Source organism: Pygocentrus nattereri, chromosome 12, assembly GCF_015220715.1.
Source record: "Pygocentrus nattereri isolate fPygNat1 chromosome 12, fPygNat1.pri, whole genome shotgun sequence".
Lineage (NCBI taxonomy): Eukaryota > Metazoa > Chordata > Actinopteri > Characiformes > Serrasalmidae > Pygocentrus > Pygocentrus nattereri.
In genome coordinates this window covers 41,198,550-41,221,853 of record NC_051222.1, presented here as the reverse complement: position 1 = coordinate 41,221,853, position 23,304 = coordinate 41,198,550, and the positions used below count along the sequence as shown (strand labels likewise).

Sequence of the window (23,304 nt, the reverse complement as noted above, 5' to 3'; positions counted from 1 at the left end):
AGATTGTCTGTGGGATGCAGGTACACCCTCTGTTTGTGTAGGTTTCATTTATGGTGCATGTTGATGTTTGTCAATGTCTCAGGTGTAGATGTTGCTGTCAGTGTGGCCGAATTGTATACGATGAGCGTTTAGTGATATTGCTTACATGTATTCAAGGTTTTCTCATTACCAGGCCCAGATTAAGCATTAAGATTAAGATTTTTTGGTAATTCTTTCCTTTACAGTTGTAGATGTTAGCGAGGTAAATGTGAGTTTAATGGAACTCCACAAAAATTCCCAACAGGTTGTATATATTAACAGAATAAGTCTTTGGTAAACTCCAGAATATTAGGAAACTATTTCAAGTAAAAGGGTGCAAGTACCGACATTTAAAATATGAAACAACAATATAAACCACAACTGTTGTTCTTAAACTAGCTTGCTTACAGCACACATTAGAGAAAACTCACTCACTGTTGGATCGATATTCTCCATTTATTGACGAGCCATGTTAGAGAAGTGCAATAAGCGGCATTCACCCAATGACGGCAAAATGTTTTTACACGTGTCTTGGAGTTGAGGTGAGGTTTGCAGCGGCAAAAGTAAAAAATGATTGCCATTTGATTCCATGTGATGTTGAATGGGCTATTTTTAGGATCCTATTACTATAGATGATCAAGAACCATGTAGTCTGTAAAACTATCAGTTAAAAATGTGTTTTTAGGGGTTTGGGTGCTGGAGTAGTTCGGAGTAAGCATGAGAGTTGGTAACTTTACCAACTTCATAAAAATATATTCAATTACTAAAGTAGAGTCGCTCTCATCCTTCACTACTCCTCAAACCAAGACGATCATGGGTTGGAGGTTAGGGAACCGGCCCTTTGAGCAGAAGGTCGCCAGTTCGAGTCCCAGAGCTGACAGTATGTGACTGAGGTGTCCTTGAGCGAGAAACCTAACCCCCAACTGCTCCTGTAGTGCTGGTGCTGTAGATAGAGGTGCCCACCGCTCTGGGCAAGTGTGCTCACTGCCCCCTAGTGTGTGTCTGCTCACTAGTGTGTATGTGGCGTTTCACTGCACGGATGGGTTAAATGTGGAGGTGAAATTTCCCCGTTGTGGGACTAATAAGGGTCTCTTAATCACTTAAGATAATATGTTAAACATTCTTTTCCCAACCAATTGATGCAAGGCCTCCTGAACTCACAACGCCCTAGGCTGGAGCCTGGTAGCCTTGCAGGCTTGTAAATATGTGTCCACCTTATTAACATTTTGGTACTAGAGGTACTGCATTAGAGGGTATCCCCTCTAAATCTCACCCCCAATTTCCTCTAGTCCATGCGCTTTTAACATCCGGAGTATAGTTGATAACACATTTAACACAAGCTATTTAAAGAAAATGCCATCATTAGCTAACGGAACGTTTCCTCTGTAAGCAATAAGCTTATTTCTACCACATGAAATGACTCCATTCTACATGCTTGATTGGAGTTTCCTGGGGACATTTTTAGTTCAACTTGTCCTTCATCCACAGGCTGAAAACCGGCTTGTTGTCTGTTGTACAGTTGACGTTGACATTTTGACGAGCGCACCAGCACCCCCTATCCTGAGCTCCAGGTGTTAAGCATAGTTTAGAAACTCAGTTTGTTCCCAGTCTATTGAGTGAAGGTCCACCGATGTTCTCGTTAGGTGATAAAGCCTTGCCCTGCAAGAGAAAGCGTAAGTAGTCTATACAGCTAATCTGGCCATGCTCATTACAGTGTTGTAGTTTGTAAGTTGATATGTGTTTGCGTTGCAGCTCTACCCATCAGGCCTTCCAGAAAGTGTGGTGCAGCTACTGGGCTCCACGTCTCGTGCGGCCACTGTCGATGACATCAGCAAGTGGAACATCACCACAATCGACACACTGGCCTCTCTGATGAACTCAGATAATGGAGACTGGACCTCAGACCAGGTAGCGTGTCTACAAGTGGAACTCTGTGGATTTTTAGTGTTGCAGTGTGGACGAATATTGTAGCTATTAAGAGATACAGCTTTTGCACAAGTCATGGTGCTTTATTATCAAGCTGTTGTTGGACACAGTGATACCGTACATAAGCAGAGGGCTTGTTTACTACTTAGCTCACATCTCTCCCGCTCAGCTCATCCACAGTCCTTAGCAGAAAACCTGGAGAACAAATAACCTGAAACTAACGCACAAAACATTTCTTGAACATGCTACAATATTACTACATGTACCAGCTGATGATTATTGCTAGCTGAGATTTCACAATATGGGGAGCTGTTAACATTAAGAAGCTAGTTCAACAAGTCAGATCCCCCCCTTTTTGTATATGTTTGTATAAAAAATTAATAATATGTGTGTTGTAGAGTGCTGCAGTGATTATGAGGTATCTCAGTGTGTCTGGAAACAGTCTGGGAACTGCTGAGATAAACGCAGTCGGCTCCTACCTCTGTTCTTTGGATGTCAGCGTCCTCAAAAACATCACTGCTGACAGCCTGAGGTCAGTATACACAGATTTCAGGATGATTTACCTAACATATGCTTCTTAAGTAGTATATTATGTGTGGCTCATTTCATATTGTTTAGGTGAAGCACACATGCAGCCTTCTTTCTTCTTCTCTGTGCAGGAATGCGAATGCTTTGGATATATCCTCTTGCTCTACTGACCAGAAATCAGTGCTGTACAGCATCGCCAACTCCTCATTCAGCACTGAGCTCAGCAACCCCGTAGCATACTACGAACTTATCAGCCCTTACCTCGGTAAAACACCCACATACAAACTCATAAACAAACACATTTCACTTAAGTTCTTATTCAGTGCCCAGCATACTACTAACTCATCAGCACATACCTTGGAAAATACTTTAAAAATATCAGCACAATAAAGGTTTTTATGAGAATACTGAACTAAAACTAAGGTCTATGAAAGATATCCTCAGTTGAGTTTTGTTACATTTGTATAGACGATAATTACAGAAATCTAGCAATTATCTTTTTTTGGAGAAAGTAGTATGAATTCAATAGGAGCAAAAGCCTCTATAACAAACTGCTAGATTTCTTCAAAGTGGATTTATAGAAACACAACAAACATCACCAAATATGACAAATGGAAAGGCCTACAGGCTGGTTGATTTTCCAGTGGTTCACAATCACAGCAGAAATTCAAGAAATAATTGAACAACATAATTTAGTCTATGTTTATATTGTACTTATCATTAATTGGTTGCCTGTGTTTTCTTTCTTGTACAAAAAATGTACTGTGATGTGAGCTTAAAAATGCAGTATATTCAACTTACTTGTTTGTGTGTGTGTGTGTAGGTGGCGCTCCTCTTGAGGACATACAAGTTCAGTCTACTCTGAACATCAGCATGGACATCGACACCTTCATTAGTCTGAATCCTGCTGTTGTTGTGGTATGAAACAGCAAAAGAATACAATATATTTTTAAATAAATTGAATACATTAAAATATACTGAAAGTAGAGTTTTAAATTGAAACAAAAGTGTCTGTGTTTCAGGCCCTGAGTGTCAGTACAGTGCGTGATCTGATGGGGATAAATGTGGCTGACCTGAAGCTGTTTGAGAACTCTCCTGTGGTTCAGTCATGGGAGGCTCAGCAGAAACAATCTGATTTGAACACCCTGAACATTGGCCTGCAGTCGGGTATACCTGATATTGTCTCATCTACATCTGTACCTATCACGAGCACTGCCAGTATAAACAGCGATAATAATAACAACAACATTACCAGTACCATTGCAAGTACCAGCATTACTGCTTCCAACAACCAGAACAACACCTACACCAGTGTCAGTACAAACGGGACTGCTACTGCAACTGTTACCAACACAATCACTACTTCACCGACGGTCAATACAACTAGTGTTACTGCCTTCGCTGGCATCAACAGCACTGTTAGCACAGCTTTCAGTGTCAATATCACTTCCATCAATTCTAGTGCTACAACCACATCTAGTGCCAACACCACTGTAACCACAATCACTAGTGTGAACAACACAGTCAACAGCACTGATTCACATGTCAGTGCACACACTGGCATTAATGCCACCACTGTCAGTGTCAACACCACTGTTCCTACCCCAGTCAGTGACAACACCACTATCACCATCGCTGCTGTCAACACTACCACTGTCAACACCATGAATGGCAATGGCAACAACACCAGTGTAAATGCCACCACTCCGAGCATCAGCACCACTGCCACTGCTACAGCCAGTTCCAACACTACTACCACTGCAAACCTCAACGCCACAGTCACTCCCATCGCTGGTGCCAACACCACCATCACTATTGCAACTGCCAACACTACCACTGTCAACCCCATTAATGGCAATGTCAACGCCAGCAGCATCAACGCCACCACAGCAAGCCTCAACACCACTGTCACTTCCACTGCTAGCTCCAACACCACCATTACTGTTGCAAGTGCCAACAGTACCACTGTCAGCCCCATAAATGGCAATGTCAACGCCAGCAGCATCAACGCCACCACTGCAAGCCTCAACACCACTGTCACTTCCACTGCTAGCACCAACACCACCATTACTGTTGCAAGTGCCAACACTACCACTGTCAGCCCCATAAATGGCAATGTCAATGCCAGCAGCATCAATGCCACCACTGCAAGCCTCAACACCACTGTCACTTCCACTGCTAGCATCAACACCACCATTACTGTTGCAAGTGCCAACACTACCACTGTCAGCCCCATAAATGGCAATGTCAACGCCAGCAGCGTCAACGCCACCACTGCAAGCCTCAACACCACTGTCACTTCCACTGCTAGCACCAACACCACCATTACTGTTGCAAGTGCCAACACTACCACTGTCAGCCCCATAAATGGCAATGTCAATGCCAGCAGCATCAATGCCACCACTGCAAGCCTCAACACCACTGTCACTTCCACTGCTAGCATCAACACCACCATTACTGTTGCAAGTGCCAACACTACCACTGTCAGCCCCATAAATGGCAATGTCAACGCCAGCAGCGTCAACGCCACCACTGCAAGCCTCAACACCACTGTCACTTCCACTGCTAGCACCAACACCACCATTACTGTTGCAAGTGCCAACACTACCACTGTCAGCCCCATAAATGGCAATGTCAATGCCAGCAGCATCAATGCCACCACTGCAAGCCTCAACACCACTGTCACTGGTTCTGCCAGTGCCACCATCACTGTTACTAGTGGTAACGCTACGAAAGGCAATATCAATAACTCACAGATCAGTGCTAATACAACTGCCACTACCACTGTCACCAATAGCAATGCCACAACTGGTATTATAACCACTACTATTACTGGAGTCACCTCTGTTACCATTGCCAGTGCCACTACCACAGCACAAAAGAACTTTTGTCAAGGTGTAGACAGGTGAGCTTTTGGTTTTGAAAATGAAAAGTGCACTTCAGAAATTTTTTAGAGATGTTTAAGTTTTAGCATTATCTTTCCTACAGCCATAGACTTGAAACTCACCTCTTATCTGGAGACTTGTCTGCAGTGATCTGCAACTTCACGATCTCTGATTTTGCCTGTTCATCAGTGAGTTTTCCATGAACCATATGCAAAATATCTCTCTACAAGTCCACCCTTGCCAATCATTCCACCACATAAACCTCTCTTTCTGACTTTTTTGTGCACTTTCTTATCTTTTAAGGTTACGAGTCTGTCCTCCAATGATCTGGCCTCACTTCTGACATGCAGGCCACAGAGTAACGTTGGCTATTCCAAACAAATTTGGGTACTTTTCTTTCAAAGATATTCAGCATCTCTGGATGATGCTCTGGACAAGTACTCTAGCATGGTATGTAATGTTCATTAGCACTGTAATTGGAAAGAAACATTTCATTTGGATTATATGTTGAAACATGTTTTCTCTTTTAGGCATCAAACATCAATCGTCCTGATACATATATTCTTGATGCTATTGGTGAAGTAATAGTCAACAACTTCAGTGCTGTACAGCTTGCAGATACCACTTTCATCACAGAGTGGTTCCAGATACGGCTCAGACCATTTTTATCAACTGCGTCCACAGACTTCCTTTCTAGTCTCAGTTCCAAGGACTTCAGCTGTCAGACCTACCAAATTGTGTAAGTATGGCCAGTGAATTATTGCAACACGACAGTTGGGATTTACAAATGCTATTTATGTCATGAGGTTTGAGAAGAAAAAGCATGAACATCCATCACAAGACCTGACCTTTTCTCATCCAAATTAGGGTGGAGGCCTTAGGCATGCAAGCACCTCTAATGGAAGAAAAGGAAAAAATGTCCATTGTTACCTCTTTCATCTATCCTTTCCTCTCAAAAGATGGCCTGCCAGGTACTCAGAAAAATGTTACTTGAACACTTGAGCTGCCCACCCTTTTTTGGTATTTTTATCAAATAGTATCTTCAAAGGTTAGATTGCTGGTCAACAAACTTGCAATAAACCATGATCTCTTGTTCTTGTTCATGATCTAATGTTGTGATCGCATTCCTTGCTGCTTTGTTATCGTTTTAGATCCCGGTTGTGTTTCCAGTGCTTCTGGCAACAGTGACTGGCTAGCAAAGAACTTTGGCGAGTTCTCCACCTATGCCAGCTTGGAACAATTACGAAGACTAAACACCAATTTCTCCAGCGTGAGTAACATCAGCACCAATAGTAAGTTGACTGTGGGTTTGACGTCATTTGTCGGCGCTAACAGGTAGCCTGTGTGTCATATTGCAGCTTGGCTCATTGCAACTGCTGACCCCTAGCCAAGCAGCAGAACTCACTCTTACCTCTGGAGCACTGAACAGCACAAGTCAGATGGACCAGGTGTTCAGTCGACTAGAGAAAGGCAATGCTTTCAAGAATGTAGATGAGTTTTTCACAACTTTTAATACTCAGAAGGTAACCCAAATACTTAAACTTTCTGAAATCTCTAGCCTAACAATCATTGCAGTAAGAAAGTCTGTGACCTGACGTAAGACATTTGCTTGATGTATCTCCACCTGTTGCATTGTTTCCCAGCAGGTTGCCAACATCACCCCTGCTGTGAGAGATGTGATGATGAACCGAACCTTTAAGATTGTCAGTACGGAGTTTCAAAAGTTTGAGACCTCTGACTGGATTGAGTGGTTTGAAGTGAAGCTGACCCCTGTCCTTTCCAGTTTCACTGCAGAGATGCTAGTAACAACAATCAACAACATCAACTGCTCAAACTATCAAGTGGTGTAAGTGCAGTAAGGTTTTCACTTGTCTGGTGTAAGTTATTATAAAAGACATGATATTGATGTTTGTCAAGTTGTGTAGTGTCCTGTCATTCAGCAATATATCTTTCAGCTTCATCGTTTTGACATTAATGATTTACCAGTTTGTATCATTGCTGTGTTTTTATCTATCAATGTCTGTTCAATACCCCTGCATAATGCAAACATCATGCAGCCATTGGGGATGTCTGCTGTACTCAAACATATTTCAAATCTAGCTTAGCCACTGATTTAGACACTAATAAATATGTCTGTTATGTTGTATAGTATTAGTAGTATAGCACTTACCTCAATGGATAATCTCACAAGATAAAATTTTGTCTTGATCAGAAGGCTCCCCAGTGTAGCCTCCAGAGATATATAAATATGATGAGGTGAAAGCTAAAAAACTTGGATAGCATAGCAGATAACACCATAGGCCTGCATAGAAAAGGAAAGCCACTGCTATATCACTATGAACTAGCTTAAGACTTCTTAAGATAGACTCTTAATTCTACATTTATCTGCCATTGTAAGTCACTCCGGATAAGAACGTCTGCGAAAACTCTGAGGTGTTTTATTTCTCTCACAAATTGGCAAAAATGGATATCAGCAATGGGAAAGGATATTAATATAACTGGAGGACTGCAAGAGAAATGAACAGGTTATCTACTGAAATATGTTGAACAGGAAAGATTGTTATTAAACACAAAATTAACACTACAGTCCCTGAACTCAGTCAGAGAAAAGCAACAAACTCCTCAAGTATGGCATCTAGCTAGCTACACAGCCATCTTGCCAGTTTTGTCTTTTAGCTTGTCATCATTTTTAGTTCATGAGTCATTTCTTTCACATGAGAAATCCAAGCTCTCATTGCCATTTGTAAAAACCAAGACAATAAAATGATACAATCACAGTAGATCGTTAACTTCTTAAGAATAACCTTCAACTATAACCTCTTAGTTATATGACTTTTTCTGTATTAGCTTCATGGTATTTGCTAGTGGGATTGAAAGCAATAAGTAATTAGCATTTAGAAGTTTTTTCTTGCTCTGGCTTTTGTTCTTTATAGAATAATTTGTCTGATTTATGAAATTAGAACTGTCCTGTCAGGCATTAATATCACTGGGTCCAGAATGGCTTTTTTCTGTTTTTGTAGCTTTTGTTGTTGTTTTTAATTGCTTGTGTCTCTTTCTACCAGTGTTCGGGGATTAAGCAGTGTTTCTGACGAAATGGTAGAGTTTAGAAAACAGGAACTTGCAGCTGTTCTGATGGCACACCTGAAACAATCCATACAACAGTTTAGTCAACCAGGTATGGTATCTGTTAGTACTGTCACGCTGGACACAGTTCAAACTACATTTACATTTACAGCATTTAGCAGATGCTTTTATCCAAAGCCACTTACAAGTGCTAGAGAAAGTATCTTTGCTAGTTACCAGTAGGTTAGAGAGAAAGACGGTCTTGAGCTCAGATACTGCTAGAAACACAGTCACTGTTGATACCAAGAGAAAAGGAGCAGAGTGGAACACAGAACAGTGCAATACAACACACTACAACACACTATACTACACTACAATACAATACACTGCGATACACTACAATACAATACACTACAATACACTGCAATACACTACACTACAATCCAATACAGTACAATACACTACAATACAGTACAATACACTGCAATACACTGCAATACACTACAATAGAATACAATACAGTAAAATACACTACACTACAATACAACACAGTACAATATACTACAATACAATACATAACAATACAATACACTACAATACAGTACAATAAAATACACTACACTACACTATAATACAATACAGTACATTACAATACACTACAATACAATACAATATAATACATAAGTGCAGTATAATATATTACAATCAATACATAATTCAGTGCTCAAAAACTAATATTCATATGTTGCTCTTATAACATATTTGTCTTGGTGTCATGCAGCCTGCAGAGTGAACATCCAGACAGATGCAGACTGGCTCACTACTAACCTTGGCTACTTCTCCAGCTACGTGTCCAGTGCTCAGCTGAAAGAATTCAACATTTCTTGGGTAAATTACCATCTCTCACTCTGAGGAGCAATTTACCCTTTTCACACTGATCTTCTTTGTTGAGCTCATATAATGTTTAAGACCACATTTAATTGGAGACAGCTGGTAGCTGCTATATTTCTTGGTCCTTACAGTGCCTTTTAGCACAGCTCAGTAGACCTGGGTGATATTTCACAAAATAGAAGTTTCTCTGTACCTTACGTTTAAAGTCAACAGGAGGAAAGATCAGAAATGTTTATATTGAACAATCATCTTCTTATTATCCAGCTTTACTGAGAAATCCTGGTTTGTGGGAAATTCCTAGTGTGGTTACAGAGGTTAAGATATATGTATATATATATATGTTTTGTCCTGTAGTTGGCAGTATTAGATGTACTGACTGGTGAACAGAAGGCACAGCTGATCCTGCAGCCGGGTTCGGGACTGATGGAAAAGTCTGTGGTTCAAGAGGTGTTCAGCAGTGTGCTCATGTCTTCAGACCAGAAACAACTCGGCAACTTCTTTACAGCTTTTAGCCAGAGTGCAATACAGGTGAGAATATCTGGGATATCACAGGAAAAACTTAAATGAGTGGAAAAACACAGTGTAGATGCTTCCAGACAGGCGTACTGCATGATACAATTAAGCGGTTAACACCCTACCATGCGTTGAGGCATGCGTAAAAATACAAGCATACACCAAGAGAATTGGACAAGCCTGAGTACCTGACTTCTACAGTGAGAGAGTCCAGTGGCCTGATCACCTTTCTCCTGTGCTGAAACATTTCCATCCTAGAGAGAGTGGTCTCTGTCAAGGATAGCAGTGTCCCCATACACAGGGCGCAAGGGGTAACTAAATGGTTTAATAAGTATGAAAATGATATATATCATATTTTGTGACCATTGCAGTCATCAAATCTCCACCTCAGTGAACGACTAAGACACTTACACATTGTCTCCACCACCATAAAAATGCCAAATGAGGCAATATCTTTTGCCTCAGAAGAAACATCCAATCACTCCAGTACAGTTCCAGAGACTTGTAGAATGTATTTCAAGGTGCATGAAGCTTCTGAAAGCTCAACAGCTTACTAAAACACTTTATACTGTTATACTGTAACCAGACAAAAACAATAATGAATACATTAAGTTTGAAAAGACACATTTATTATTTCACTAAACACATTGAATGATAGCGCTGTCGCCTCACAGCAAGGAGGGCCTGGGTTCGATTCCCCGGCCGGGTGACCAGGGTCCTCTCTGTGTGGAGTTTGCATGTTCTCCCCGTGTCTGCGTGGGTTTCCTCCGGGTTCTCCGGTTTCCTCCCACAGTCCAAAGACATGCAGTCAGGCCAACTGGACATGCTAAACTGCCCCTAGGTGTGAGTGTGTGAGTGACTGTCTGTGTCTGTGTGTCTGCCCTGCGTTGGACTGGCGACCTGTCCAGGGTGTATCCTGCCTTCCGCCCGAAGACTGCTGGGATAGGCTCCAGCTCCCCCCCGCGACCCTGACGGAGAAGCGGCTTAGAAGATGGATGGATGGATGGATGGACATTGAATGATGCCGCCCAGTGTATCGACATTTGAAGTCTGTCTCAGGACCTTACCCAAAATTCTGTGTGTTTTCAGATGAACGTGACTAGTATCCCTCCAGCAGTGTCAGACCTCATTCTGAACATGACACTGCAAGCTCTGGTGCCCCAATTCAAGACCTTCAGTTCACAGGACTTTGCCCTGTGGTTCCAGACCTATCTCCGTCTCTTCCTTCCAGGGATTGGTCCAAACTCCCTGTCAGTCATTCCCAGGAACATCAGCTGCAACTCCTACAGGGCAATGTGAGTTTTTACTCTATATACACTCACATCTGTGTTTACATACACAGTCTAGGAACACTTTTGTTTTATTGTATGCATGCCTATAGACACACCTACACATATTCATTGAAATTTCATTTAGTACTTGATTCATTTATTCATCATTCATTGTCTTTTCCATTGATTCACTCACTCATTCATAAATTAATTTGCTTGTTTATGTTTATTGACTCATGTGTGGTTGGGTTTGCAGAGTGAAAGGGCTTGATAATGTGTACAGTGATCTCTCTACAACACAGTCCAAAACTGTCTTCAGTTACACAATGGACTACCTCAAGCACCAGTCCAACCAAGGTTTGTTAAATGTTTGTATGTACTTATTTGTTTGTTTATGTGTATGAGGAGGTGGTCTAATATAACCCGGCATTTCAGGTCAGTCCTGTGTGCAGTCAGTAAGCAATGATACAGACTGGCTGGTGAAGAATTTTGGCCAATTCAGGAGTTTCACCTCATTCTCTGACATCATCAGTCTGAAGAGTGACTTCAATGGAGTGAGTTACTTAACATTTACCACACATTCTGATAAGTATTCTGATGGTAGGATTATAAAAGCTGTATTGTTATTTTTGAAATGCTGGAATTAGAGTAATTAACTCTGTGTGTTACAGTTATGCCCTTTAGTTGCTTAAATGTCTCTATTTATGGAGTATGGCTATTCTGCTTTATATACTGTCTCTAATTTCATCTGACACATTCATTTCTCTGTCTCATTCTTTTAGGTGAAGGCAGCAGACGTTCTGACTTCATCCCAGCTGGCAGAGCTTTGCTCCAACCCATCTCAACTACATGGTCCTCAGGATGTAGACACTGTAATGGCAGCCATTAGCCTGAACCAGTTTGCCTCCTTTTTTGATGTCGTTACTCCCAACATCCTGGTACTTACTTCTCTGTATTACCACCTTCAATTTTTTTTTCTATTTCTATCAATGCAAGTATTTGATTCTTTAAATGGGGGAAATTGAAACAAAACAAAACTAGTGTGTACATGGCATGATCCTTTTTGGATTGGGGCCTTGTTGTGGCAGAAGGGCTTGTGTGGTCTAGGGATCTTCAGAGCTAAGTTGTTGGGAGCAATATGCTTCTGGTAGGGTCTCCCAGGACGAACATGTCTGGAGTGAAGACCCAGACTAACACGATCCAAAAACCCACCATGAAAAATGGGCACAGAATACCATGTACCCTGCCTGGGATAGGGTCACCAGGACCTACCCCTGGAGCCAGGCCTGGGGGTAGTGTCCCCCGGCGAGTGCCTGGTGGCCAGGCAGCCCACGTAACCCGGCCAGGCTCAGCCTGAAGAGACAATGTGGGGGGACCATGTGGGCCCACCACCCGCAACGTCCAGCATGGGGGAGCGGTGCAGTGCTGCACAGGCAGTGGGAGATTGCAGGGGGGCCCTTGGCAGCCTAGGCCCTTGAGGCAGAAACTGGCTCTTGGCACATGGAATATAACCTCACTAGGGGCAAAGTAGCCGGCGCTTGTGCGGGTGGTTGAGAGGTACCAACTAGATATAGTTGGGCTCACCTCCACCCACAGTGTCGGCTCTGGAACCAAACTCCTTGATAGGGGTTGGTCCCTCTCCTACTGAGGGGTTGCACAGGGTGAGAGGCCCCAGGCAGGAGTGGGGATACTCAGTGGGGAGTCCCCGGCTGACGGCTATGCAGTTGGAGTTTGTCCCGGTGGATGAGAGGATCGCCTCAATGCAAATTAAAATCGCAGAGAGGAAAACTCTGACTGTTGTGTGTGCCTATGCACCAAACAGGTCAGAGTATTCAGCCTTCTTGGAGCAAGTGGCCAGGGTTTTGGAAAGGGTCCCGCCTACAGACTCCATAGTCTTACTGGGATACTTCAGTGCTCAAGTTGGCAATGACTGGGAGACCTGCAGAGGTGTGATTGGGAAGAACGGCCTGCCCAATCTAAATCCGAATGGTGAATTGTTATTGGACTTCTGTGCCAGGCATGGATTGTCCATAATGAACACCAGGTTTGAACACAAGAAAGTCTATGCCAAGGTGCTGGAAAGGAGATTCCGACCGATAGTTGAACCTCAGATTGAGGAGGAACAATGTGGATTCCGTCCCAGCTGTGGAACAATGGACCAGGTTTTCACCCTCTCACGGATTGTTGAGGGGTTATGGGAGTTTGCCAACCCAGTCTACATGTGTTTTGTGGATTTGGAGAAGGCTTACGACCAGGTTCCCTGAGATATCTTGTGGGAGGTTCTCCCGCAGTATGGGGTACCAGGGCTACTACTCCGGGCCATTCGATCTCTGTACTCCCAGAGTGAGAGCTGCGTTCATATACTCAGTATTAAGTCAGACCCTTTCAGTGTTGGCTTTGGGCTCCAGCAGGGTTGTGCCCTGTCTCCACTCCTGCTGTGATATTCATGGACAGGGTGTCAAGGCGTAGCCAAGGTCAGGAGGGCATAATGTGTTTGGAGGCTGGAGGGTGGCGTCTCTGCTATCTGCAGATGATGTTGTTCTTTTGGCTGAATCACATGGATGCCTCCAGCGCTCACTGGAGTGGTTTGCAGCTGAGTGTGAAGCGGTTGGTATGCGGATCAGCACCTCCAAATCTCCTCCATCTCCGAGTCCATGGTCTTAGCCCGGAAAAGGATGGCATGTCCACTCCAGGTAATGGTGAAATCTTGAACTGTACCACGAGCCCTTCAAGCTTTGAGTACAACTTGGCTTGATCCGCCATCCTTCAAGGCACAAGCATCGAGAATGTTCTCTGTACTGGCACCTAGGTGGTGGAATGAACTGGCTGTCCGAACAGCAGAGTCTCTTGCTGTTTTCAAAGGTAGACTGAAGACTCATCTCTTTACACAGCATTTAAATGAGCATTGAATTATAAGCTGCACTTATTTTATTGTACTGCACTCTGTATTGTAGTTTATTGTATTGTATCTTATTGTAATTGTATTGCATTGAATGGCACAGAGTTCTGCGTTCAACTCTGTTCCTTTTTCTCTTGGTGTCTGCAGTGACATCTTGTTTCTAGCAGTATCTGAGCTCAGGACTGTCTTTTTCTCTAAGCTATTGGTAACTAGCAAAGATACTTTCTCTAGATTGACAAAGCACTTCTTGTAAGTTGCTCTGGATAAGAGCATCTGCTAAATGCTGTAAATGTAAATGGGAAAGGTCTTGCCTCAGGTGGAGGAGTTTAAGTATCTGAGGGTCTTGTTCACGCGTGATGGGAAGAGGGATTGTGAGATCGGCCGCAGGCTGGGACAGGTGGCAGTAGTAATGGATGCCCCCTGGACGCCTCCCGGTGGGGGTGTACCAGGCACTGGTGAAGGTTATGACAGAACCACACCTAATGCTTTGCTCCAAACCCAGAATGCTGCAGTGCTCTTCAAGGCTGAATCCTTCTCAGATAACCAGATATTGCATACGGCCCCTGCGTCTTCAGGAGTCCATAAGGGTCCTCACTGTATAAGCAGGAGAACCATCAATCTGGAGTGCAGGCGGAGGAGCATCATGAGGCACTGCATCAGCCAAGTCAGGGTACTGGATACAGTCCTGGAGACACCTGGAATCCACAAGGGTACCACATCAGCTAGGGAACTGGGGATCATCTGCCTCAGTGAAGACCTTAGATATGATAATTATGAGGCATGTTCTAATTATAGTAAATATCATTTGCCCTACTTGGCACCTGGAAGGAGCCACCAACCTGGTGCTCAGCTTTTAAGGTTGAGATCTCTTGCAGACAGCAGGTGGTCATTCAGAGAAAATATAGAATGTGTGCTACACTGGTGGTCAGCCTTTTGTATGCATCAATGAACTGCCCTCTGTAACTTTTCCCTTCAGCCCTGTGAAATTAATCATCAATCACAGAGACAATTTGGACTGGATCCCATAGGAATAGGGTCGCAGTGAGTTATACATATCAGAATCATTTACTTTAACCCCTGTAGAAGCACTCAAGTTGCTTGTAGATGATACAGCACAATAACTAGGTAACCAGTCAGGAAATGGCATGGTAATATCTTGGTGGCATGTACTAAACAGAACTGACCACAGGTATTTACATCACAGACCAGAGCAGGTAGGGTGCCAGTATATTGAATGTAGTTGCTGTGGTAAATTTGTTTCACAGTCATTCATTTCACACCAAATACTGGATGTCTTACATAGAAATGAGTGGGGCAGCTAGAGCGCTTATGTTCCTGATGGATCTTCTAAATGCTTGGAGTTTTTTTTTTATTTCTTCAGGCTTCAGTCTTCTGCTGCCCCATCTGGACACCCTTGACTGATTTAAGAAGTGAAGAAGGAGATTTGAGATTGATGAGATTGATGAAATGTGACAGTTCTTAGCTTTTTACATACAACCTGTACCAACAAGCAAAAAAGGCGGCAGCAGCAATGGTGGAGAAAGCAAAACCCAGGGCATGGGAGGAATTTGGCAAAGCCATGGAAAAAGACGTTTGTCAGCTTCAAGGAGGTTCTAGACAACTACCAGGCAACTCAGGAGTCATCTGGGTGGCTTCACCCAAGCTGTATTTGGCAATGATGGAGAAACTCTGACTTCAAATGAAGATATTGTTGGTCAATGGAAGGAGCACTTTGAGGAACTCCTTAATCTAAGAGACATGCCTTCATCACAGGAGTCAGAGCCAGAAGCTTCTGGTGTGTCAGGCTCCATTTCCCTGGTGTAGGTCAGTGAGGTAGTAGGCAAGCTCCTCAGTGGCAAGGCACTGGGGTTGGATGAGATTCACCCAGAAATGTTTAAGGCTCTGGATGTTGTGGGGCTGTCATGGCTGACATGCCTCTGAAATGTTGCATAGACCTTGAGAACAGTACCCTTGGATTGGCAGACAAGTGGTCATAGTCCCTATTTTTAAGAAAATGAACCTGAGGGTATATGCCCACTACCAGGGTATCACACTGCTCAGCCTCCCTGGGAAAGTGTATGCCAAGGTGCTGGAAAGAAGACTGACTGACTGTCAGACCTTTGACTGAGGAGGAACAATGCAGATTCAGTCTTGGCTTTAGAACAATTGACTAGCTTTTCACTTTCTCACAGATTGACGTTGTGCCTTTTCTCCACTCTTGTTTGTGATATTCATGGACAGGGTGTCATGGCATAGCCGAGGTCAGGAGGGCATTATGTGTGGAGGCCAGAGGGTGGTGTCTCTGCTATTTGCAGATGATGATGTCTTTTTGGCTGGATTGCATGGATGCCCCCATGTAAGGGGAAAGGACCTGCCCCAGGCTGAGGAGTTTGTATCTCAGGGTCTTGCTCAAAAGAAAGAGGGATTGTGAGATCAGCTGTAGGCTGAGACAGGCAGCAGCAGTAATGTGGTCACTGTACGGGACTGTAGTGGTGAAGAGGGAACTGAGCTATAAGAGAGTTGAGCCATAAGATCTCTGCATGTTTCTCAACAACAACAACAGCACCAACCAGGACCTGGAGACAGCACACCTGTGTCCTTTTTAATTAATCAATTTCTACTGTTTCTCAGTCAGTTTCACTCTGAGTTATTTAAAGCTGTGATCCTTTGCCTTATGGCTCAGCTCTCTGTTTACTGGTTGGTCTACATCACGACCCTCACCTATGGTAATGAGCTATACGTAATGATCGAAAGAATGAGATCGCAAATACAAGCGCCGGAAATTAGCTTTCTTTGCAGAGTGGCAGGCTACACTTCTGTGGTTTATAAAGCACAGCCTAATGGAGCGAGATCCCGGGGTCTTCCAGCGGGTCCTATTTATTATATCTTATATCAAGGCCAACTTGATTATATCTTCAAGTTGGCCTGGGAGCAGGGTCCCCCGGAATGAGCTGGAGGAAGTTACAGGGGATAGGGTCATCTGGGAGTCTCTGCTCTCCCAACTGGTAGCATGAACCTGTATTAAGTGGTTATTGATGATGATGATAATGGCATTTCTCATCTGCTTGATTTGCCAGTGGTGATCCCACAGCAGTTTTTGTATGCAATTCCTACATCTTCTCCTCATGTATGTTGAAATCTCTTTTTCTCAGCTGAATTCATCATTGTACTCCAGTGAAGTGAAGGAAGCTTTCCTCCAGACTGTTCTGGTGAGAGGTGGACTGTCCTCTGCAGCAGTTGCTGATTCAGAAGTGCAGCAGTGGGTGAATGTTCGGCTCAGGCCGCTCCTCTCCAGCCTCTCCTCTGCAGATGTAACACCATACTTCAACATCATCAGAGGCAGGAGCTGCAACACCAGACAGACAGCGTAAGAAACATATTCAGAAATATCATTAATGTTTCTAAGAGCATGTCTACCACGACCCTATCTGGATTAAGCAGTTAACGATGATGATGATGAAGATTATGTGTAATGTTCTAAAAGCAGATATAATGCAATGTTTTGTTTTTGCTGAATGTTTAATGTGGAATTGGAAGTGGAAGTGAGTTGTCTTGTTTGTTAAGCATGACTGTGCTTAAATGAACTTGTTCCTGTGCTGTAACAGAGTGAGCAGTTTGGACTCTGTGAGATCATCTTTGAGCAGTGACACACAGACTCAAATCTACAGCAACATCCAGCAACTCCTTACGGGTATGCCCTCTTGCTCACTAATTAATATTAACAAATATTTCAAACAAAAAGGTCAACACACAGATCTGTTTGATGGTCTCGTTTTGTTTGTTGTTTTATGCGCCACAGGGCCGAATGGTTTGGGCTGCTACAGCGGCGGGAGCTTCTATGCCTTCCTCAAGAACTCCTTCCTCAGTTTTGGGTTTCCTGACCTGAGTACCTTTTTGTCCCTCATCCCAGGCAGCCGACAGCAAGAGGTACTGCTGAGGAAAATGCAGGATTTAGAGTCAGCCAGTAATAGAGTCAATGAGTCATTCAGTAATACTGTTAGTAACCAGTCCATGAATAAATCAGTCAGTAATGATGAGAATTCATCCATGTATCTTTTTCTGTGTAATGACTGAGTTGCTCTCCTCTGTGCTCTGTAGCTGTTGGGCTCCATCTCTCCAGCAGAACTGAGCGTGTTTCTGAATGGGCCGAACACAGTCAGGAACGGGTCAGACCTCTGCACGCTCCTCAACAACTACAACAGCACCAACCAGTACCTGCAGACGGTACAGCTGTGTCCTCTTTCATTCATTCATTTCTGCAGGTTTTCTCCCAGTTTCACTCTCTGAGACTCATTTACTGCAGTGGTCCATATGTAAATCTCTCTTTTCTGCCTCTTTCCCTCTTTTTCCTCCCTCTGTTTCTCTGTGCAGCAGCCAGTTGTATCTGCAGCTGTGGGCAGACAGACGTTGGGGTGCGTTTGGTCTCGTGCTCTCAGCGCGTCGTCTCAGGATGAGGTGGATCAGTGGTTTAATGTCAGACTGGCTCAGTACCTGCCCCTCCTCAGCTCTCAGCTCATCAGCCCCATCCAGCTCAGTGGCGCCTCCTGCCTGTCATACAGGAAACTGTGAGTCTTTGTTTTAAGTAGTGTGAAACTGTTCTTTCAGCACAAATAACACCACCTCTTTTATCTGAAAAAGTTAAATTGGACTCTCAAGTGGCACAACAGTTTATGCATTGGCCTTATTATGAGGTGATCATAAGTTCAGTCCAAGAGACCATGATTGTCCTCACCCTCTCTTGGACGGTATGATGGCCCATCCTCTCCCTCTATCACTCAGTGTGATGCTAGTCAATGTGGGCATCTGATGTAACATCATTCTCCTCCAAGCATGTTGAGCAGTCCATTAACATTGCATTAGTGGCAGTATGAAAAGATCCTGTGGCTGGCCTTCACCCTCCCATGTTAGAAGCACTTTGTGTTTATGGGGAGACTTAATTAGAAGGTAGAAAGTTAGTAAGAAGAGATTAGTACAAATTTCTTTTTTGTGTTTATTCTTGTTTCTTGTTTATGAGCAGGATTTCAGTCCTGGGGAAGAACTATAATTTCTCAGGTACTGACTTCACCCCAGCTGATGTGTACAGCTCTATAAAGGCTTACCTAAACAGCATAGGTAAGTGCAGCAACATTTCTCTCTTTTTTTTTGTGCTAAAGAGATATTACACATTTATTAAGTGCATATTTACATTCATGTATGTGTATATATGGGATTTTTTCTGTATCTTGCAGATGGCTCTCCCCAATGCTATAACTCTTCTGATCCTCTTCTAAACTCCACTGCCTGGTTTGCCAACAACATTGGATTCTTCATTACCTTTATCTCTCTCACTGACCTCCAGTCCTTCGTATCAGACAGCCAGGTAAAAAACTTGCATATGGAAACCTTTAATTGTTAATGTTAGCTATCCATTTAACATAAACAGACGCAAGTCAATGGACAGCTTACTGAATCTGATTGTTTACTGTAGATCAGTGTTTTCCTGAGTAACCCAGAGAATCTTCAGCTGTTTAACAACTCGAGAGTTGCAGCCAACGTCACCACATACTACGGCACACAGCTGTTCATACAGAATCCTAACTTCAGTCCACTCAGGTACCACACTACACTCTAAATACTACAGTTATACATTCAGAATCCAAACTTCAGTCCCCTCAGATACCACAACATACAACAAATACTGTATCAGTCATCAATAAGTGCAGGACTTAATCTTTATCTCCCTCATGTTTATTGCTCCATGTGTTATATATTTGTGTATTCATATGTATGTTTGTATATCTGTCTGAGTTTCTCTTATTATGTGTAGTTTGCCAGGTGTCCTCCTGTGTGGAGCTCCTGGCTCTGCATTTGTGTCTCTGAAAGGTGCAGACAGTCAGACCATCCTGGACAGCATCAAGAAATCCTGCCAGCGAATTAGTCCAGAGGTAAATCAATCAGTTAGGCCAATGTTATCACCATTTGTGTTCCATAGTCAGTCATTCTGTAATAGTGTGAGTTACCCATAATCCTCCTTCACTCAGGTCACAGCTGCTCTTGTGGCAAACTTCCCCACTTTGACAGCGAATACCATCCAGTCGCTCGGCAATCAGAGTGTCAGTCTGACTGAAGGCCAGATAAGTGCTGCTTCGCCCAGTGTCATTAACAGTACCCTGCCAGTACTGAGCTTCATCACAGGCTGGAACCAGGGTCAGGTCAACAACATCATCCAGAGCATCACTAATGCTGGCTTCAGTGTGAGTGTACAAAATACACTACACTACACTGCCATTCAAAATTTTTGTAAATTAATTAAGATGAATTTTTGAATTAATCTTTCTGGAACTGTCCTATGTTGTTTATTTTTTCAAATGTATCTTCAATATACTACTGTTTAGGTCCATTTGTGCAGAAGACACATGACATGTTTGTCATGGTGATGTAAACACAAAATTAATGCACCCAACTGGGAAATCTGACATAGACCATTGTTATCATGCTTTTCCTGTCTAACATTTTCTGTTCCCCAAATGTATCATGGATATGAACTTGCCACACATCGAAAACTGTTGACTTAAGGCTTTTAGTTTTTTTGAAATACATTAACTATTTTAAAATGTATAGTAAATGGAATGTTTATTTGAGTAAGGTAATAGCCCTACACATTTTCCTTTCCTTTTCCTTCCTTCTATGGTGTTTGCATGTACAGTTGTGTGAAAAAGTGTTTGCCCCTTCCTGATTTCTTTTTTTTTAAATTCTTTATTTTTATTTTGAGGCAGCAAAAACAGAGAAAGTTACAGAGGAGAACAGGAATAATATTTGTCCATTTGCTGTCCTTTTTTTTTATTTACAAATTAAATATTTTGAACAATTAGGGAGGAAGAAAAGAAAAAAAAAGAAAAGAAAACTGCATAACACAATATACAGATTTTCTACATTACCTAGGACGCGAGTGTAGAGGACAAATGAGATAAAGACATAGTAAACAAAAAACCAGGCCCACATGATCATTAATTCAATACTTCTACAAAGTCCGGCTTTAAGGGCTTTATGTATCTGACCCATTTAACCCACAGATTAATAAATTTACTTTTCTTAAGGCGAATAGCAAAGGTAATTGCTTCCATTATATAGATCTCGTTAACAATGTCTATCCAGGCTGAGACTGTGGGAGGCTCGGGAAGCATCCAACATCTTGTGAGTGCTTTTTTACAAGCAGATGTAAAGATGGCAAATAGGTACTTATCTGCAGATCTGGACAGGAAATCACAATTCCCCAAAAATAAGTGAAAAAACTGTAATGGTATTTTATTATTGAGTATAGTGGTTAGAATTCTGTGAATCTCTGCCCAAAATGGTTTTATTTTCGGACATTCCCAAAATACATGCCAGTGATCGGCTTCGCAAGAGCCACACAACCTCCAACACTTAACACCTACTGGGTCAAAATGTGCTTTCTGCTTTGGTGTTATAAAAAAGCGAATAAGGCATTTCCAATTAAACTCACGCCATATATGGGAATTTGTACATTTCCATTGAAACTCACACAACTCCAACCACTCTTCTGTAGACATTGTCATATTACATTCCCTTTCCCATTTTACTTTAATGTAGTCTGTGGAGTGGGTATTTTTCATCAAGAGACCTTTGTAGATCTTGGAAATAGCCCCTTTAACCGAAGTATTTCCATATACACTCAAAATTTGTTTTAATATGGGATCCTTAAGGTCTGTTTTGGGTTTAATATTATGTTCAAAATAGTTGCATACTTGCAGGTATCTGAAAAAGTCTGAGTTCTCGAGCTGATATTCCTTTTTCAAATCTTCAAATTCCCTAAATTTCCCCTTTTCCGTTAGTGAGTAGAATGTTGTTACTCCTTTGGAAATCCAGATTTTAAAATGGTTATCCAGTAAGTTAGGCCTGAATCCAGGGTCAAAAGCATACCATTGGATTATCTGTATTTTATCATCCAACTGATACTCTCCTTTTACTTTATTCCAGATTTTTAATTGGGTTTTAATCCATGGGTTTTGAATATCTTTTATAAGCTTGTCTAAATGTGTATAAGCCAGAGCTGCATGTACAGGGGGGTCTTTCATGATTGAAAGTTCAATATCTTTTCACCTGGCATAGAATTGTGAGGAACACAGACTAAAAAGGGGCCTAATCTGGGCCGCATAGTAATATCCTTTAAAGTAAGGTAGCCCCATTCCCCCCTGCCTTCGACAGCTGCAGTGTTTTAAATCTAACCCTAGGTTTCTTCCCTTGCCAAATAAACCTAGATATAATTTTATCTATTTCTGAAAATTCTTTTAGTGGGATTTCTACAGGGAGCGCTTGAAATAAGAAAAGGTATCGTGGGAGAATGTTCATTTTCACACATTCAATTCTATGACTCAGGCTAAGAAAGGAAACGGAGTTCCACCTATTTATATCTTCTTTAATTTTTTCCAAAAGGGGGTAATAATTTATTTCTTTAAGCCGTGAGACATCATTTGGTAGGTGTATGCCTAAATATTTCAGTGAGCGTTGGTCCCAGTTTACTTGAAATTTATCTCTCAATAATTTTGGAGGTGAATAATTAAAAGCTAACAATTGAGTCTTTTGTACATTCAATTTTTAACCAGAGTAATTGCCAAATTTTTGTAAAAGAGTCATTAGTTCTAAAAATGTTTTAGAGGGGTCAGTTAAATATATCAAAATGTCATCTGCATACAGAGCCACTCTGTGGTCCTCCCCATTTATACTGATGCCCCTAATATTTTCTGTTTGTCTCAGCCATTGTGCGAGGGGTTCAATATAAAGAGCAAAGAGCAACGGAGAAATAGGGCATCCCTGTCGCGTTCCTTGCCACAGCGTAATGGTATTCGAGAGGCTGCCATTAATTTTTATTTGTGCTGTAGGTTTATTGTATAGAGTCCGTATGACCCCGATAAAATCTGAGTGCAGACCAAATTGTTCAAGAGCTTTGTGTAGGAAAATCCAACTGACCGAATCGAAGGCTTTTTCTGCATCGAGACTTACCACAAGGGCTGCTACAGTATATTATTCTGTTCTATATGGTCTATAATATGCAACGAGCGTCTAATATTATCATGTGTTTGTCTCTGTAAAATGAAGCCAGCCTGATCAGTATGTATAAGCTCTGGCAATATTTTTTCTAATCTCTTAGCAAGGATAGCCGTAAATAACTTATAATCGACATTTAGCACAGAAATAGGCCTGTATGCTCCACAGTCTGAAGGATCCTTTCCCTCTTTAGGAATAACGGAGATAACCGCTTCATTCCAGGAGGGTGGCATCTTTGAATCTTTAAATACAGTATTACAGGCTC

General features: G+C 42.4%; 1 protein-coding gene across 3 annotated transcripts in view; it reads left to right on the top strand.

The window, feature by feature from the left end:
• Positions 1-23,304, top strand: part of LOC108433603 — a 66,854-nt gene that overhangs the window by 18,654 nt on the left and 24,896 nt on the right. For 2 of the 3 annotated variants that reach the window (XM_037543395.1, XM_037543394.1), the window contains exons 35-63: positions 1,771-1,926; positions 2,343-2,476; positions 2,604-2,737; positions 3,296-3,390; positions 3,495-5,377; positions 5,461-5,545; positions 5,661-5,807; positions 5,888-6,096; positions 6,225-6,328; positions 6,509-6,627; positions 6,716-6,880; positions 7,001-7,203; positions 8,420-8,532; positions 9,202-9,308; positions 9,666-9,839; positions 10,914-11,119; positions 11,352-11,452; positions 11,531-11,649; positions 11,878-12,033; positions 17,147-17,361; positions 17,600-17,685; positions 17,794-17,921; positions 18,093-18,218; positions 18,366-18,559; positions 19,012-19,106; positions 19,223-19,353; positions 19,462-19,586; positions 19,801-19,918; positions 20,015-20,227. In XM_037543395.1, coding sequence (XP_037399292.1) covers positions 1,771-1,926; positions 2,343-2,476; positions 2,604-2,737; positions 3,296-3,390; positions 3,495-5,377; positions 5,461-5,545; positions 5,661-5,807; positions 5,888-6,096; positions 6,225-6,328; positions 6,509-6,627; positions 6,716-6,880; positions 7,001-7,203; positions 8,420-8,532; positions 9,202-9,308; positions 9,666-9,839; positions 10,914-11,119; positions 11,352-11,452; positions 11,531-11,649; positions 11,878-12,033; positions 17,147-17,361; positions 17,600-17,685; positions 17,794-17,921; positions 18,093-18,218; positions 18,366-18,559; positions 19,012-19,106; positions 19,223-19,353; positions 19,462-19,586; positions 19,801-19,918; positions 20,015-20,227 — 5,841 coding nt within the window. The remainder of the gene's footprint in view (positions 1-1,770; positions 1,927-2,342; positions 2,477-2,603; positions 2,738-3,295; positions 3,391-3,494; positions 5,378-5,460; positions 5,546-5,660; positions 5,808-5,887; positions 6,097-6,224; positions 6,329-6,508; positions 6,628-6,715; positions 6,881-7,000; positions 7,204-8,419; positions 8,533-9,201; positions 9,309-9,665; positions 9,840-10,913; positions 11,120-11,351; positions 11,453-11,530; positions 11,650-11,877; positions 12,034-17,146; positions 17,362-17,599; positions 17,686-17,793; positions 17,922-18,092; positions 18,219-18,365; positions 18,560-19,011; positions 19,107-19,222; positions 19,354-19,461; positions 19,587-19,800; positions 19,919-20,014; positions 20,228-23,304) is intronic. The other variant, XM_037543396.1, reaches the window with a different exon arrangement.